The sequence below is a fragment of the Lagenorhynchus albirostris genome, chromosome 3 (assembly GCF_949774975.1).
Source record: "Lagenorhynchus albirostris chromosome 3, mLagAlb1.1, whole genome shotgun sequence".
In the NCBI taxonomy this organism is placed as follows: domain Eukaryota; kingdom Metazoa; phylum Chordata; class Mammalia; order Artiodactyla; family Delphinidae; genus Lagenorhynchus; species Lagenorhynchus albirostris.
In genome coordinates, this window is record NC_083097.1 from 163621802 (window position 1) to 163637445 (window position 15644).

The following is a 15644-nucleotide window of genomic DNA, read 5'->3' on the forward strand; positions in this document are numbered from 1 at the left end:
GGGAGGTGCCTGAGCTCACAGGGGCCGCGAGAGGCCCTGGCCCTCCACATGCCTGGGCCCTGACTCACTGCCCGGCGCTGGCTGGACGCCCGGACAGCCTCGGCCCGCGGCCTCCAGCCTGCACACCCACTCCCGCCCCTGCCTGCTCTCCCTCTGACAGCCGGCCCATGGGCAGCCAGCAACCAGCTCTCTCGGCCGGGCCTGTTGGAGTGCATGCAGGATCGGAGTCCCCCTGACCAGGCAGTGAGTGGGGAACTGAGGCCTTGCGCCTGCAGAGGTGAGACTTGACCCCTCACCCCCAGCCCGTTCCTCCTGCACCCCTCAGGCCAACACCGTCCCACGCCGGTGAGGAGTATCCGTTTTACAGGTGGGGGATCCGAGGCACAGCTTGGTCCAGTCGGTTGCCCGAAGTCACAGGACAGTGACACCCTGGGAGGCTGAACTCGGCAGTGGGGCCCTGGGGTCCATGGAGGAGCATCTTGGCTTTTCAGATGAGAAATGGCCTCCAAGGCATCTGCCCCTTGTCCGACGTCACCCAGGTAGAAAGAGACCAAGGACTGGAACTCAGGCCTGTACTGGGTGGAGCCCTGCTGGGCGACGGAGCAGGGTAAAGTTCTAGACGCTTAGTGATCAGTGGTTGCCGGTCAGACATCCACACACCTGGCCAACCTGTCTTATAATTGGTGTTTCTGGGGAAAATAGCCAAACCCCTCACACTGGACCTCCGGCAAGCTTGGTGGGCCGAGGCTGGTGAGAGGCCGGGAGGACTGGTCACAGGGCATCAGCACAGACACGGCAGTGCATGGACCATCCTCGGGGAGGCTCCAGGACCTCCTGGTGGCTCCCCGACTGTCTCAGAAGTGTGCACTGGGCATCTGTGACCTGCCAGGCCCCCCTTCAGGGAGCCACACTCCAGTGGAGGCCACGAGCAGGTGCCGTGTGCTGGCTCCCAGTGCCCTACGGGTGGTGAAACTGAGGCACAGAGACGGCAGGCTATTCGTGGAAGGTGTCACAGATTATGGAGACAGAGCCTGCAGGAGGCCCCAGGGAGGAAGAGCCGTTTGAGCCCAGATAGACCTGAGCCCTCTGGGGATAAAGGTGTGGAGACAGTGAGCCAGGCAGAGGGAACAGCAAGTGCAAAGATGGGTGTTCAGGGACAGCAAAGAGGCCAGCATGGAGGGAACATGAGGCCGTGGGGCTGGATCATGCCAGGCCTGCAGTCCACAGTGAGGCATGGGGAGGATTTGCAGATTCCAGGGGGGCCCCAGAGTTGGGGCTTGGAAAGGGGAGCCTGACATTGGCCTCTTAACACAGGTCATGGTGCAGAGGCCCAGCCGACTAGGGGGCTGGTCTCGCTATGAACCCCCAAGCTCCCCACCTCCATCCCAGGCACAGCGTGGGAGAGGAGGCCTCCGGGGTGAGCAGAGCAGCTGTGCCGGGAGGGTGGAGCCCCTCCACCAAGGGCAGGAATCAGTGCTGAAACCTGAGCTGCCTGGAGGGGAGGCTGGATGGGACCCAGGAGTCCTGGGGGCTATCCCCCCCCCATCCCACTCCACTCAGTGGGGTGGGTGATGTGACCAGTGTTCGCTCAAACTCCACCTCTCAGCCACTCTCTTACCCCTTCATCGTGGAGGGGATTCACTTCCTGGGGGAGAGGAAGGGGTGCTGACCCCCACTGTGGGGGAGGGGCCGGCGTCAGGGACAGGGCTCCCCCTCCCTGCCTCCCCCCTTCCCTCCCCCGGACCTGGGCTCAGCCCCGCAGGCTCCAGCCTGACTCACCACAGGCAGCTGTGGTTTCAGATGCCGGTGGGGGCAGGAGGGGGAGGCAGCAGAGGACATGAATTGGGGTGTCAGGCTTGGGGGAGCAGCTTCTTCCCACCACCCAGCCAGTCCTGGCCAGAGCCATTGAGCCCTTGGAGAGGGGGAGCCAGGGTCACGCCTGCCCACACCCTGTCCTTGGGGATGGCAGCTCCGAAGCTCCAGTCTGCCCCCCACCCCTTTGGGCAGGCTGCGCCTACAGACCACCTCCAAGTGGCCTGCTAGCTGCGCTGCATCTCACCTGGGTGACATCCACGCCCTTCCCTAGGGGACCCCTTGTGAGCCCAGAGAGGATCACCAGGCCGCACCCCCTCCACCCCTCGGGCTGCTGGTGGGGAGGGACGTCTGGGTCTCACCAGGAGCTGCGGGAGCTGAGACCGGTGACCCCAGCCTCCCCTTTCCCATCTGTAAAATGGGCTCTGGGCCTGCCCTCCCTCCCCGCCCCTTGGGCAGCCACCGAGGGGAGCAGACAGTTAATCCCCAAGAAGTGTTTGCTCTTATTTTTCCTGAGGCTCTAGTCCTGCGTGTCTGTGTCGTACTCAATGCCACGGTGGGGACGCCCGAGGGAGGATTTCAGCAACTACTCACTCCCTTAATGGAAAACTGCCCAGGCCAGGGACCAGAAAGTTCCATCGCCTCCAGCCTCTCCCAGGCACTTCCTCTGCTCAGGGACACCTGAGTCCTGCCCACCCTCCCTTCACAGCACCCTCTGCCACCTCCCGGCCCCTCCCACAGGCCCAGCCATTCGAGCTCATTTGTCCCATTTGCCACGCGGCTGAGCATGGAGTCAGTCAATCAACCAATTATCGACCGCCTGCCTGCAGGCCCCGGACGCTTCCTGTGCGGTCCGCTCAGCTTTCGCCCCCAGAGGCATTTTGGAACCTTCCCAAGACAAAAGGCGGAAGGAAGGAAGGAAGTGCCACCCTGTGGACAGAGAAGAGATAACAGTCCCTGCGGCTCCTGGCACTTCTCTCCACCACCACGCCGGCCACCCGTGGAGCCCAGGAGGTAAGGATCCGCATCGGCCCCGTTTTCAGTTGGGGAAACTGAGACTCTGATGGGTCCCAGGTCACCCAGCTCAACCCAGGCCGCCTGGCCCAGTCTGCGCTCTTTCCCACCTGCTGCCCTGACACTCTGGGTCCCCTGCCCCTGGGCCCATTCCTGCAGGGAACCCAGTTTCCCAGGTCCTGCTGGGTTCAGCCCATGGGGGCGCTGGCAGGAGGGGGGCCCGGAGGAGGGGAGAGGACGGAGTCTCTCTCGTCTCTCTCTGCCGTGGAGGGGTCTCCTCCCAGGCTCCCACAGCTCCTGGGCTCCAGTAATGCCACCCCTTCTTCTGCTGTTATTTCTAGATGCCTCATTGTCCCCATTTGTGGTTTTTTTGGCTGCACCTTGCGGCATTTGGGATCTTAGTTCCCCGGCCAGGAATCAAATCTGTGCCCCATGCAGTGGAAGCGTGGAGCCCTAACCACTGGACCACAAGGGAATTCCCTGGGTTTTTGGTTTTCTTTTAATAAATTTATGTTTGGCTGCGTTGGGTCTTGGTTGCTGCCCCCAGGCTTTCTCTAGTTGGGGAGAGCGGGGGCTACTCTTTGTTGCGTTGCGTGGTCTCCTTATTGAGTGGCTTCTGTTGTTGCGGTGCACAGGCTTTAGGTGCACGGGCTTCAGTAGTTGTGGCTTGCGGGCTCAGTAGTTGTGGCTTGCGGGCTCTAGAGTGCAGGCTCTGTTGTTGCGGTGCACAGGCTTTAGGTGCACGGGATTCAGTAGTTGTGGCTTGCGGGCTCAGTAGTTGTGGCTTGCGGGCTCTAGAGTGCAGGCTCAGTAGTTGTGGCGCACGGGCTTAATTGCTCCGCGGCATGTGGGATCTTCCCGGACCAGGGCTCGAACCCGTGTCCCCTGCATTGGAAGGCGGATTCTTAGCCACCGCGCCACCAGGGAAGCCCCCTGGTCTTTTAAAAAAAGTATTATTTAGCATTATTTTCAGTTGTGCTCCAATACACATAACGTAAACTTTACCATCTTATCCAAGTTTAAGTGTGTAGTTCATCGGCCTTAAGCACATTCACATTGTTGTGCAACCAGCACCACCAGCCATCCAGCTCTTTGGTCTTGCAAAACTGAAAGCCTATAGCGATTAAACACCAACTCCCCAGACTGTTCGTCCAGCCCCAGGCACCCACCGTCCTACTTTCTGTCTCTAGGAATTTGACTACACTAGGGACTTCATATAAGTGGAGCCATACAGTAGTTACCTTTTTATAACTGGCTGATTTCCCTTTAGCACAATGTCCTCGAGAGACATCCATGTTGGAGCATGTGTCAGAATATTCTTGCTTTTTCAGGCTGAATAATATTCCATTGTATATATACACATTTTATTTATCTGTTCACCTGCAGATGGACACTTGGGTTGTTTCCACCTTTTGGCTTTTGTGAAAAATGCTAAGAACATGGGTGTGCAAATATCTGTTTAAGTCCCTGATTTCAATTCTTCTGTGTATATATACCCAGTAGACTTGCTGGATCACATCATAGTTCTATTTTTATTTTTATTGTTAATTTTTTTGGCCATGCCTCGCGCCTTGCGGGATCTTAGTTCCCCGACCAGAGATCGAATCCATGCCCCCTACAGTGGAAGCGTGGAGTCTTAACCACTGGACCGCCAGAGAAGTCCCAATAGTTCTATTTTTAATTTAAAAAATTTGAGGTCCTATTTTCAATTTTTTGAGGAGCCGCCATACTGTTTTTCCACTGTGCCTTCACCATTTTACATTCCCACCAACAATGTACGAAGGTTCCAGTTTCTCTACACCCTCGCCAACACTTGTTGTCTTCTGTTTTTTGTTTTTCATTACAGCCATCCTAATGGGTGTGAGGTGGCATCTCATTATGATTTGCCCATTTGGTGTGTTATGCTTAGATCCCTGTATTGTTTTTTTCTATCCAGTGACCTGCTGTGTTCCTGACTGTTCCCCAGTTGATGTGCCAGGACTATTTGTGGCTTGACCGTCATGCCCTAAGACAGGGGTCTGAAATGCCCTCAAGGCCCAGACTCAGGTAAAGCTGGGGTGCACAAGAGAATGAGGGTGTAGGGGACTGAGGTGGACTGCAGCCCACGTACCCTGACACCCATCCCATGGCTCTGGCCAAATGTTTCCATGATGTAGCCAGATTCACCTGAATTTATGATTATTTGGATTTGTGTTGTGAAATCTCTCAATTTTTTTCCATCTTAGCAACGAATTTAATAGGACTAAATTCAGGAGAATCCTTCCCCGACACCCCCCAAAATAAAAAAAGCCTCCTGCCACTCAGTTCCTTTTTAATATTCTTCCAGAATAATCTTGTAAAATACAATTTTTTCTATCTGTTTCCTCTTCTAAAACGTCATCTCCTTGAGGGCACAGACTCTTTTTTTATATATATATAACTTTTTTTTTTCTTGGCCGTGCCACACGGCATATGGGATCTTAGCTCTCCCTGACCAGGGATCAAACCCCCGCCCCTTGCATTGGAAGCATGGAGTCTTAACCACTGGACCCTCCAGGGAAGTCCCAAGGGCACGGACTCTTATTCACTGCAGTGTCCCACACGCCTAGAACAGGACCTGGCACGCAACAGGTGCCCGTTGTTCATTGAATGAACAAGCAGGAAATTTAGCAAAACCCCAACTCAGGGAAGCACCCAGCAGAGCTGCTCCCCAGCTGAGCACAATATCCCCGAGAGCCTGCAGCCTGCTGGAGATCTGGGGAGATGTTCCCTTTCCAGATCCTTCTCCCGGGGAGTCTAGTCCCTCAACAGATGGAGGGAGCCAGAGAACAGAGGAAGAAAGCACTTCTGGTTTAGCCAAATACTTTAAGAAATTTAATCGATCACAGTAAGACATTCAGGCTATAAAAACATTCTATACAGTGGTTTAAAAAGCGATACCCATCCCGGAAAAGCAACCCATATATACAACACAGACCTGATTCTCCTGAAGAGCGTTGCGCGCAGCACGCGCGAATAATCTTTTTGTACAGAAAGACGAGGCGTCTCAGAGACAGTTTCCCCCAATGCAGCAACCAGGGTTTGCAAAAATAAATAGATCTTTTTTTTATATACATATAAGTGATAAATGTTTCGACAAATATACAAAGTGCAAACATAACAAAAAGCTCCCATTGTCTGCCCGGGGATCTATTTACATGCTTCAGAAAGAGAAAAGGCATTCACAGCCTCCTGCAGGGCCGCCATGTTCTGTGGTTGTACAGTAGACAGTCCCCTCAGAGAGTCTCCTTGGGAGGCACCCCCCCACCCCCACTCTGTGGTCACAAATGGGATACGTGTGTCAATTTCAGAAAGCATTCTTGTTTCCTAAGTCCCGCGAAATGCTCGAGGCCAGGAGCATATCCTACAGGGCAGACGTGCCATGCACGTTTCAGATGGACCCCCCGCCAACCATGACCAGCTTATTGGGGAAATGAACGGCTCGGGGGGCATCTGCACAGAAGTGGAAACACTAGCCAGATAGTCTCGATCTTGATCTTGGCTTTGAAGTTGTGATCAGGCCGACCCTTTCCTCCTCACGCACGTCTCCCTATGTGCTGGGGGAGGGGCCAGGTCCGCACCATCACCGACCTGGACTCTCTCCAGCCAGAACAGAACCAGAACGGAAAGCAGTGCAAAATAATAATAGACTGTCGACTTTACACAGTGTACAACTAAACTGAAAAAGTGCAAGGGGCAGGGCTGGGGTCCAGACACCCACACCCAGACAGAGGGACACAGTTAGAGGTCGAAGCCACCTATCTTCACGCACAAGGCAATGGGGTCTCAGGCACTTAATACATATTAAGGGTGACAGGTGGCTCAGGTTTTCTCTGGGGATGGCTGGATTTTGGTGAATGAATAGGGCTCAGCGGGTGCCACCCCCAGAAGGCTGGATCCAGCCATCACCAGGGGCCCTTCCCCAGCATAAGGGGAGGGCAAACCCAGCTTGGAAAACCCTAGTTTGATCCTAACCTGTGGGTGGCAGAGCAAAGGCCAACACTGGCCATCCCATCAGCTCGGCAGGCAGAGGTAAACACGTCCAGTCCTGAGTGTGAGGCTCGAGCTGGAGGGCACGTGAAGCAGCAGCTACCCGGGCCCCTCTTGGTAGCAACTGCTCTGGTGCGTTCAAAGCCACTAGCTTTCCCGCTCCGTGTCCCTCCGTCCATCATTCCCTTGGGGGAAGAGCACGTCAAGGAGGAGAGAAGCTCAGAAACATCCCCCAGCTCGTCCGCCTTCCTCCTCTTTTCTTTTAAGCGTAAAGAAAGAAAGAAAAAATGCAACCCAAACCCGATCCGTGGGCGCTGTCGGAAGCCTGTTCTGCCTCCCAAACAAATAAATATATAAAACAAAGCTTTGGCAGACAAGGCAGACAGGCTCCGGGGCTGCAACCACCAGCACTGCTTTTGGCGCCCGAGGTCTCAGGAAGGGTTTGAGGCAGGTCAAGGGTCCGGGGAGAAAGTGTTCTTCCTGCCAGCGACTGACCAGCGGCAGGTTCCGGGAAGGGACGGGACTCAAGGCAGCAGCTCATGCCACGTCATCCTCTAGGCTGACCATCTGTCTCTGTCAACAAAACGGTAAACGCCGGAAACCATCAGTCCAACATACAGTAAACATGGCTAGAGGCCACCTACGCCTCACTCTCTCCTGGCCCCTCCAGCCAACCAGCCCCCACGCATTGCCCGCTGGACCCACACAGTGGCTTCCCCCGGGGTCTCGGAGCTCCGCTACTTGGTCCCAGCCTGCTCCCTCACAGCCACCAGGGAGCGCCGTGACCACCCAAGTCTGATCGTGTGGCTCCGTGGCTCCCACCTCATTCCGAGGGTGCTGCTCCATCTGCCCTGTCCCCTCCCACCCTCCCCCACTCTCTCCATTCCGGTCACACTGGTGGCCTCCTTGCTCCTCAAACACACCAGGCAGGGTTCCGCCACAGGGCCTTTGCACAGGTGGTGCCTTCTGCACACCATACACTCCCTGCTCAGAGAAGCCTTCCTGCCCACCTAAAGTTGCATCCCCTCCCTCCCAGACCCACAAACCACTCTCCGTCCCCCTTCTGGCTTTCACCCTCGGACCTACGATCCTTTTGCTTATCCTCTGGCCCCGTCCCCACACAGTGAGAATGTCTGCTCTCCGGGGAGGACCTGGCCCTGAGGAGACATGACAGACACACAGACGGACACACGGGCACCAATGAGGTTCCAAGTGGCGCGGCTCACCGATGGGTAGGTGTAGCCATCCTGGCTGCGGCAGATGTGGACCTCGTCCTCCGTGGTCTTCTGGTACACAGGGTTGTCAAAGTTGATGCTGTTGATGCTCTTAAGCCGCCAGTTCTTCCAGAGGAGGAAGGTCCCGAAGCACAGGAGGATGAGCAGCGCTGCAGGGAGAGGGGAGAGATGTTGCCTTCAGCTGTCAGGCCCTTTCAACTTGTAAAGGGTTTTATTCTGCATTTAAAGCAGTACTTGCCCGTTGTAAAAAAAAAAAAAAATCTATCTATGAGCATAACAAATCTCTAGCTTGAAGACCACTGTGACTGCCTCACCCTCTTTCTTTTTTTGTTGTTGTTTTTTTTTTTTTGGCGGTACGCAGGCCTCTCACTGTGTGGCCTCTCCCGTTGTGGAGCACAGGCTCCGGACGCGCAGGCTCAGCGGCCATGGCTCATGGGCCCAGCTGCTCTGCAGCATGTGGGATCCTCCCAGACCGGGGCATGAACTCGTGTCCCCTGCATCGGCAGGCAGACTCTCAACCACTGCGCCACCAAGGAAGCCCTGCCTCACCCTCTGAATACCCAACTATTTTCAATTCTTCCAGTTTGTTTCTGTGATTAGTCACATGGGAGCCACCGCTTTTTCAGAAATAGGACTGTTCTCTACATACAGGGCCACAGTGTACTCTGGTTCTGTTTGAACTTGGGTGGGGCTGGATCCCTCTTTGCATCCTTTATGGTGGGCCTTGGGGTGGCACTTCCTGTCCCCTCCCTACCCCCTCCCCCAGATCCAGGGAACAGCCAAGGGCTCACCCGGCCCAGGTCTGAAAAATATTCTGGTCCAGAGAGTGGGAGAGGCTCAGGCTCTGCTGGGCCCCCGGCAGCCCCAAGGAAGGTAAGGGGCCCAGCCGCCAACCCACAGCACACAGCTGTTGGGCACTTAGATCTCTCATCTCTGTGAAGGGACACCTTGAAAGGACTTTTTTCAAAAAGGAAAAATGGGTGTGATGCTGACCAAGCCATGATTGATGGGTGGAGGGGGAAAGCAGAAATCTCCCAACTGCCCCCTGCAAGAGAACCGCTCACCAGGAGGCGCCCCTGCTGGTTGCCCTCCCATCCCTTGGGTGTTGGCGAGGCCGCCCATACTCACACCGGGGACCCTGGCCCAGCCCCACCTCCCCCATTGTGACACATCTACTGCCCCACTCTGCTCACCGTCAGCTCCGAGGAGGGGGTGGGGGGTGGGGGGAGGAATGTTTGTTTCTTTCAGGGCTGTGTCCCCAGTGCCCGGAAGCAATCTTGGTATACAACAGGCACTCAACTATATTTGTTAAGTAAATGAAGCTAGGAAGGGGGGCCCAGTGATGAACAGGATGCGCAGCAGGGCTACCCCATTCCTGGAGGAAAGGTGGACCAGACTGGCTTACTGGGCACGGAGATCATTTTGTAGGAACCCGGGAACCAGGGGAGGACCGGCCACAGGCTTACCGATTGGGAGGACGATGTACAGAGCACCCACGCCCTGGGGCCTCTCCGCATCCGCTCGGCCGGCAACATCACCCAGGACTGCAAGGGAGAAGGGAGAAAGTGAGACCCAGTTCCCCAGTGAGAGGCGGGAAAACACAGCAGGTGTATGATGACAACCCGCAAAGGAAAATGCCTGACATTTCTCAGTGTCCTCAAACATTCAAAGGAACTTGGAGCATCTCCCAGGTGTGAGAGGAGCCGGGCTGGCTTCCTCCAGGGCCTCGCTTGTTAGCAATCGGGGTTATGGGATTTGGGGCAAATTTAAGAGGGTCCTTTAGCCTCACATTACAAGGCACTGGGGAAGGGACCGCTGGTCCCTGAGACCAACGCCTACAGATACATTCCCAGTGGCTGGCGAGGTCACTGGTGGAATTTTTCAACCTGCTTCTGCATTTGATGACAAGGAGACTTTTCTGGATGGGGCCGGGGCCAACTTCTGTCCCCGTAATACTCAGCAATCCCAGTGCCTGGGTTGCATCGCACCAAAGCCCCATAGTCCTGCGCCAGCTGTCCCCACCTAATAAGAAATATTGGAAGGGGGGGAACCTCATTATATAACCACGCCCATGCACCTGGGCCGGACAATGTGAGGGGCTGTGCACGTGAAAGTTTAAAGGCCTACAAACAGACCAGTGAGCTGGGAAGACTGCACAAGCCACATCCAAGCCACACATAGGCCGGTGAACAGTGATGACCGTCTCCGGTTGTGTTCAAATCCCTCTGGGTTTTAATTCAATCCGCTGTCGCACGTGTTGTGGACAGAGTTTACATGCAGTTTTACACTTACGCATATTTAAGAAACCTTGTCACAAAAATAATTTTGGGCAGCAGCATTGGTGTCCTTGAAAAATTTTTCCCTTAAAAGGGCTCCTTTGCCAAATTCGAGAAGCCCTCGACGGGCCCATCTGTGAAACGGTTTTTTAAGCAGTGGTCCTTCAAGTGAGAAGGGTTCTGGGCCTCCCTCAACCATATAGTTTCTGTTTTATCTCCTTTATGGTTGAACAAAGGATTCAGCTATTCTGAGGGGAAAAAAAAAAAAAAAGTCTGAAACTTGCTGATGTGCCTTTTTTTTTTCTCCTGGCCAGAAAAGTCTGAGCTCTGTTTCCGGGCTGCTCAAAAACGGGGTCGGGCGCCCTCTGCTGGACAAAGCAGCAAATGGTGGGCTCCAATTCACTGAGAGCCCAGCTCTCACCTCCTCCAGCTGGGGAGGTAGATCATGACCTTGAGGGTGGGCTAAGATGAGGAGAGAGAGGGACTCATCCCAGGCACTAAATTTAAAGGGGTCCCCCCAAAACTCAGTAAACCAGTAATATTATAATGCATTGTTTTTTTGTTTTTCTCCTGTTTTGGCCACACCGTGCAGCATGCGGGATCTTAGATCTCTGACCGCCAGGGAAGTCCCTGCATTGTTTTTAAAAATCAAAATTAATGCCAACGGGAATTCCCTGGTGGCCCAATGGTCAGGATTCCACGCTCTCACTGCTGAGGGCTCAGGTTCAATCCCTGGTCAAGGAACTAAGATTCCACAAGTCACGCAGCACGGCCAAGAAAAAAGAAAAGAAAAGAAAAGAAAAATTAATGCCGATACCTCATGCTGACCAAAATAGCAAAACTTTTAGGAAAACAGGATCTGACTATACACTTTGCAAGATTTTGCCTCACTGAGACACTGGCTCTGAGCAAACTTTATTTACTAGAACAGGTGGCTGACCCCACATGCCATAGTTTGAGGATTCAATTTTTTTAAAAAAATACTGCATTAAAATATTACTTGAATCTTGGGTATTTTGGTGCCCCCTTTATTTATTTATTTTAAAAAAATATTTATTTATTTATTTGGCTGTTCCGGGTCTTAGTTGCGGCACATGGGATGTTCGTTGCCATATGCAGGATCTTTTAGTTGCAGCATGCAAAATCTTTAGTTGTGGCATGCAGGGGTGGGTCTTTCTTTAGTTGTGGCCTGCGGGGGTCTTTAGTTGAGGCATGCGAACTTAGTTGTGGGATGCAGGATCTAGTTCCCTGACCAGGGATCAAACCCAGGCCCCCTGCATTGGGAGCTCAGAGTCTTACACACTGGACCACCAGGGAAGTCCCTGGTGCCCCCTTTAGATGCTGCCCCAGGGAGTGCCTGACCTGCCTCATGCTAGTCCTGGCCCTGTTGGGCAGACACCTGAAAAAGCCCATGTGATCCCCACTATTCCAGGAAGGTGGGTGGGCACTGTTATTAGCTCCATTTTATAGGTAGGGAAACTGAGGCTTCCACCATGCCAGAGACAGTGAGAAAAGGAGCCAAGACTAAATCCACTCTGTCTCTTCACCAACATGCTCATATCAATGAACCGGGGCCAGGGTGACCCCAGCCTTTACCTTGTTGGGACATCGTCACTGACTCTGCCGTGGTGAGCTCAGGACTGGCTGTGCGCTTCGGACCCACGGTTGTCGAGTTGACTGTGGAGGGCCTCCAGGTGGTCACTGCAGGTTCAGTCTCTGAAAGAATAAACAGTTCCTGAGTGCCCTGCAGCTTGAGCCCCACTGATAGCTGCGCTGCTGCTGACAACGGATAGGAAGCAAGTGCCATGGGCCACAAAGAAATAACTGAAGATAAACGCACTGAAAATACAAACCCACCAATATCTATGTTATTATATTACACGTTGTTTTTCAAAAGGAAGATTCCTAAGTGTTACAGACACACTGGCCCCAAATGGAGACTTTCTCTGAGGATGAGGAGAATCAAAAGGGGGCCACCTTCTCCCTCAGTGTCTGCAACTAAAATCAGTCCCGGGCTTCCCTGGTGGCGCAGGCAGTCATTAAGAGTCCACCTGCCAACGCAGGGGACACGGGTTAGAGCCCTGGTATGGGAAGATCCCACATGCCGCAGAGCAACTAAGCCCGTGCGCCACAAATGCTGAAGCCCGCGCGCCTGGAGCCCATGCTCCGCAACAAGAGAAGCCACTGCAATGAGAAGCCCGCGCACCGCAATAAAGAGTAGCCCCTGCTCGCCGCAACTAGAGAAAGCCCGCGTGCAACAGCAGAGACCCAACGCAACCAAAAATAAACAAAATAAGTAAATTTATAATAAATAAATAAAATAAAACCAGTCCCTCCCCCACCCAAGAGGTCTGGGAAAGAGAGAACTAGACCTTACAGGTGAACTGAGTCCATCTCCCTGCCAGGCACAGTGCTCATGCGCCCAGCATTTGAGAAAGGCCTTACAAGGGCCTCCTGGGGCCTCACTCTCCCATTTGATGGATGAGTAAAGTGAGGGTCAGGAAGGTCCGGCTGCTGGGCTGACCTGCAAGGGTGGCAGGAGGCAGACTGGTGCCCCCACCTGCAAGGCAGCTTCTCATGTCCTTGGCCAGCCGCGTGCCGTCGGGGCAGGCACAGGTGAACCTGGGCGAGCGGGGGTTGATCTGCGGGGCTGGCAGACACAGGTACTGGCAGCCACCGTTGCGGAGGGCAGTCCTCTCACACCAGTTCACCCCTGTGGCGGAAAAGGCAGGGAGGCAGGGTGAGAACGAGGTCAGAAAATTTCTAGAAAATTCCAGAGCGCCGGCAGGGACGTGGAGGTGGGGGTGGCCATCCCATCTTTACCTCTGGGCTGCGTGAGGTTGTGGAAAAGGACGATGTCCTCTGGAGAAAGCAGGTTTTCTGCCATCAAATTAATGTCCGAGCCCGTGAGGCGGTTGGCACTGAAAATGGCTTCATTGACAATATCCGTCCAAAATACTTTATCCTACATGGGAGTTAAGGAAGATGACAGATCCCATCAACCATGGGGCTGGGACACAGACCACTGTCTCCACACCCCTTGAAGTTACTGGGGTTCTCTGGGGAACAAGCAGTGCTGGGTGGTAGCATCATTTCTTTTTTCTTTTTCTTAAAAAAATTTTTAATTGTGGGGACTTCCCTGGCAGTCCAGTGGTTAAGACTGCACGCTTCCAGTGCAGGGGACGTGGGTTCGATCCCTGATCAGGGAACTAAGATCTCACATGCCAAGCAGCGTGGCAAAAAAATAAAAATAAAAATAAAAATAATAATAATTGTGTAAAATACACATTATGTAAAATTTACCATCTTAACCATTTTTAAGTGTCCAGTTCTTTGGCATTAAGTATATTCACATTGTTGTGTCCACCATCCATCTCTAAAACTTTTTCATCTTCCCAAATTAAAACTCTGTCCCCATGAAACACTCACTCCCCATACCCCTCCCCCAGCCCCTGGCGCCCACCATTCTACTTTCTGTCTCTATGAATCTGACTCCTCTAGGGACTCAAATGAGTGGAATCACACAGTATTTGTCTTTTTGTGCCTGGCTTATTTCACTGAGCATAATGTCCCCAAGGTTCATCCATGTTATAGCAGGTGTCAAAATCTCCTTCCTTCTTAAGGCTGAATAATATGTCATTGGATGGATGGACCGCATTGTGTTTATCCAGTCATCCACTGATGGACACTTGGGTTGCTTCCAACTCTTGGCTTTTGTGGATCGTGCTGCTTGAACGTGGGTTTACGAATACAGTTGACCCTTGAACAACATGCATTTGAACTGCGTGGATTTTTTTCAGTAGTAAATACACGATTCCCAGCTGGTTGAATCCACGGATGTGGAACTACAGATACCAACAAACCCTGGATACGGAGGACCGACTCTAAACTATACTCAGATTTTCGACTGTGTGAAGGGTCAGTGCCCCAAACCCCACGTTGTTCAAGGGTCAACTGTACAGCAACATTCTTTAGAGCAGAGTTTCCCCACTGGGATGCTATTTAGGGCCACATAAGCCTTCCTGATGGGCACTCTTGCAGGGTGTTGAGCAGCATCCTTTTGTTTTGGCCTTGACTCACGGCTTGCAGGGATCTTAGTTCCCCGTCAAGGGATGGAAGCTGGGTCCCCTGCAGTGGAAGTGCTAATTCCTAACCACTGGACTGCCAGGGAAATCCCTAATTCCTGGTCTAAGACCTCTTCATGGTCACCAGCAGTTTTCTGACCTAGTCTGGGCTTGAATGACTACACGATGTGTGTGGACCTGTTAGCAGGAGCGCTCGCGCCTTGTATGTAAGTGATGCTCAGTCAGCAGCACTTGACCATGAATTCCCGCAAGCACGGAAGCAGCGACCGCTTGCCCCCAGCACCCACCTCAAAGATGGCCAAGGAGAAGGGGTGCGCCAGCTTCTTCTTGTCCTCCAGGATGGTCTTCCGGTTGCCCCCGGTGACATCAATGCTGGAGATGGAGTGCAGCTTGGAGTCGACCCAGTACAGGCGGCCGCTGGAAAGATCTAGAATCCAAGATGGGGGTGGGGGGGGACAAGGAGTGGTCACACGTGATGCAGGGGGCGGTGCTTGGGGCTTGGGCACGCTGCTCCCCACAGGAGGGAGACCCCCAAGGACCCAGCAGAGATGCGCCCAGGAAAGCAGTTCAGACCCTGCCCCCATCCCCACCCCCATGTGTGAGCCTGAACCGCATGCAGGTATGTGGGGGAATGGGAGCTGAGTTTCAGGTTATAAAATCTCAGGGAGGCCCGTGGCCATTTCCTCTCTTCCAGACTGTGCCTGACCCCACAGGACCACTGTGCTCCCAACATACCCAGGGTGATGCCATTGGGCCACTGGATGTCCTCCGTCACCAGCGAGTAAACGTCCACGCCATTCAGGCCCCCCTTCTTGATCTTAGCGGGGGTTCCCCAGTCTGTCCAATACATGAAGCTGGTGGGACAGCGGGAAGGACAGACAGGAGGAAATCAGGGAGGGAGGCTCTGCCTACCCAGAAGAGCTGCTTGCCCCTGAAGCAGCCAAGCCAGGACTCCCAGTTGGTTCTGGGGAGACCCTGGATGGGTTCTTTCTGCTTCCCTGACCTTGCTGCCCTCAAGGCCCACACCTGGTGAGACCTGGCAGGATTTGTAGGACGTTTGAGAACAAAGGGAGGTTTTCATTCCAATGTTGGGACTGAGGCCCTGGAATCTGCACCCTGAACACTGCTTTCTAAGGGTTTTTTATAAATTTGGGGGGGGGTAATTTTTTGGCTTTTTAAATACAAATATATATATATATATACACACACACACA

The 15644-nt window shown here is 53.7% G+C and overlaps 1 protein-coding gene and 1 long non-coding RNA gene across 6 annotated transcripts in view; one reads left to right on the forward strand and one right to left on the reverse strand.

The window, feature by feature from the left end:
- LOC132517615 (uncharacterized) lies at nt 1-8358 on the forward strand. 2 transcript variants are annotated; one of them, XR_009539783.1, is made up of 4 exons: nt 1-277; nt 2643-2826; nt 4763-4872; nt 7959-8358. It is a non-coding gene; the product is annotated as an uncharacterized LOC132517615 (long non-coding RNA). The 2 variants fall into 2 exon arrangements; XR_009539782.1 differs by lacking the exon at nt 7959-8358 and having other exon boundaries at nt 5-277; nt 4763-5013.
- The window catches only part of LDLR (low density lipoprotein receptor), a 36013-nt gene continuing 26035 nt past the window's right edge, over nt 5667-15644 (reverse strand). The window contains exons 11-18 of one of the 4 annotated variants that reach the window (XM_060145126.1): nt 15166-15284; nt 14718-14857; nt 13169-13310; nt 12906-13058; nt 11942-12061; nt 9536-9613; nt 8061-8218; nt 5667-7407 (exon numbers count right to left, since the gene is read on the reverse strand). In XM_060145126.1, the coding sequence (XP_060001109.1) occupies nt 7372-7407; nt 8061-8218; nt 9536-9613; nt 11942-12061; nt 12906-13058; nt 13169-13310; nt 14718-14857; nt 15166-15284 (946 nt within the window). In that variant the 3' untranslated portion in view covers nt 5667-7371. Of the gene's footprint in view, nt 7408-7858; nt 8219-9535; nt 9614-11941; nt 12062-12869; nt 13059-13168; nt 13311-14717; nt 14858-15165; nt 15285-15644 lie in introns of those variants that run through there. The other 3 variants (XM_060145124.1, XM_060145123.1, XM_060145122.1) reach the window with 3 other exon arrangements.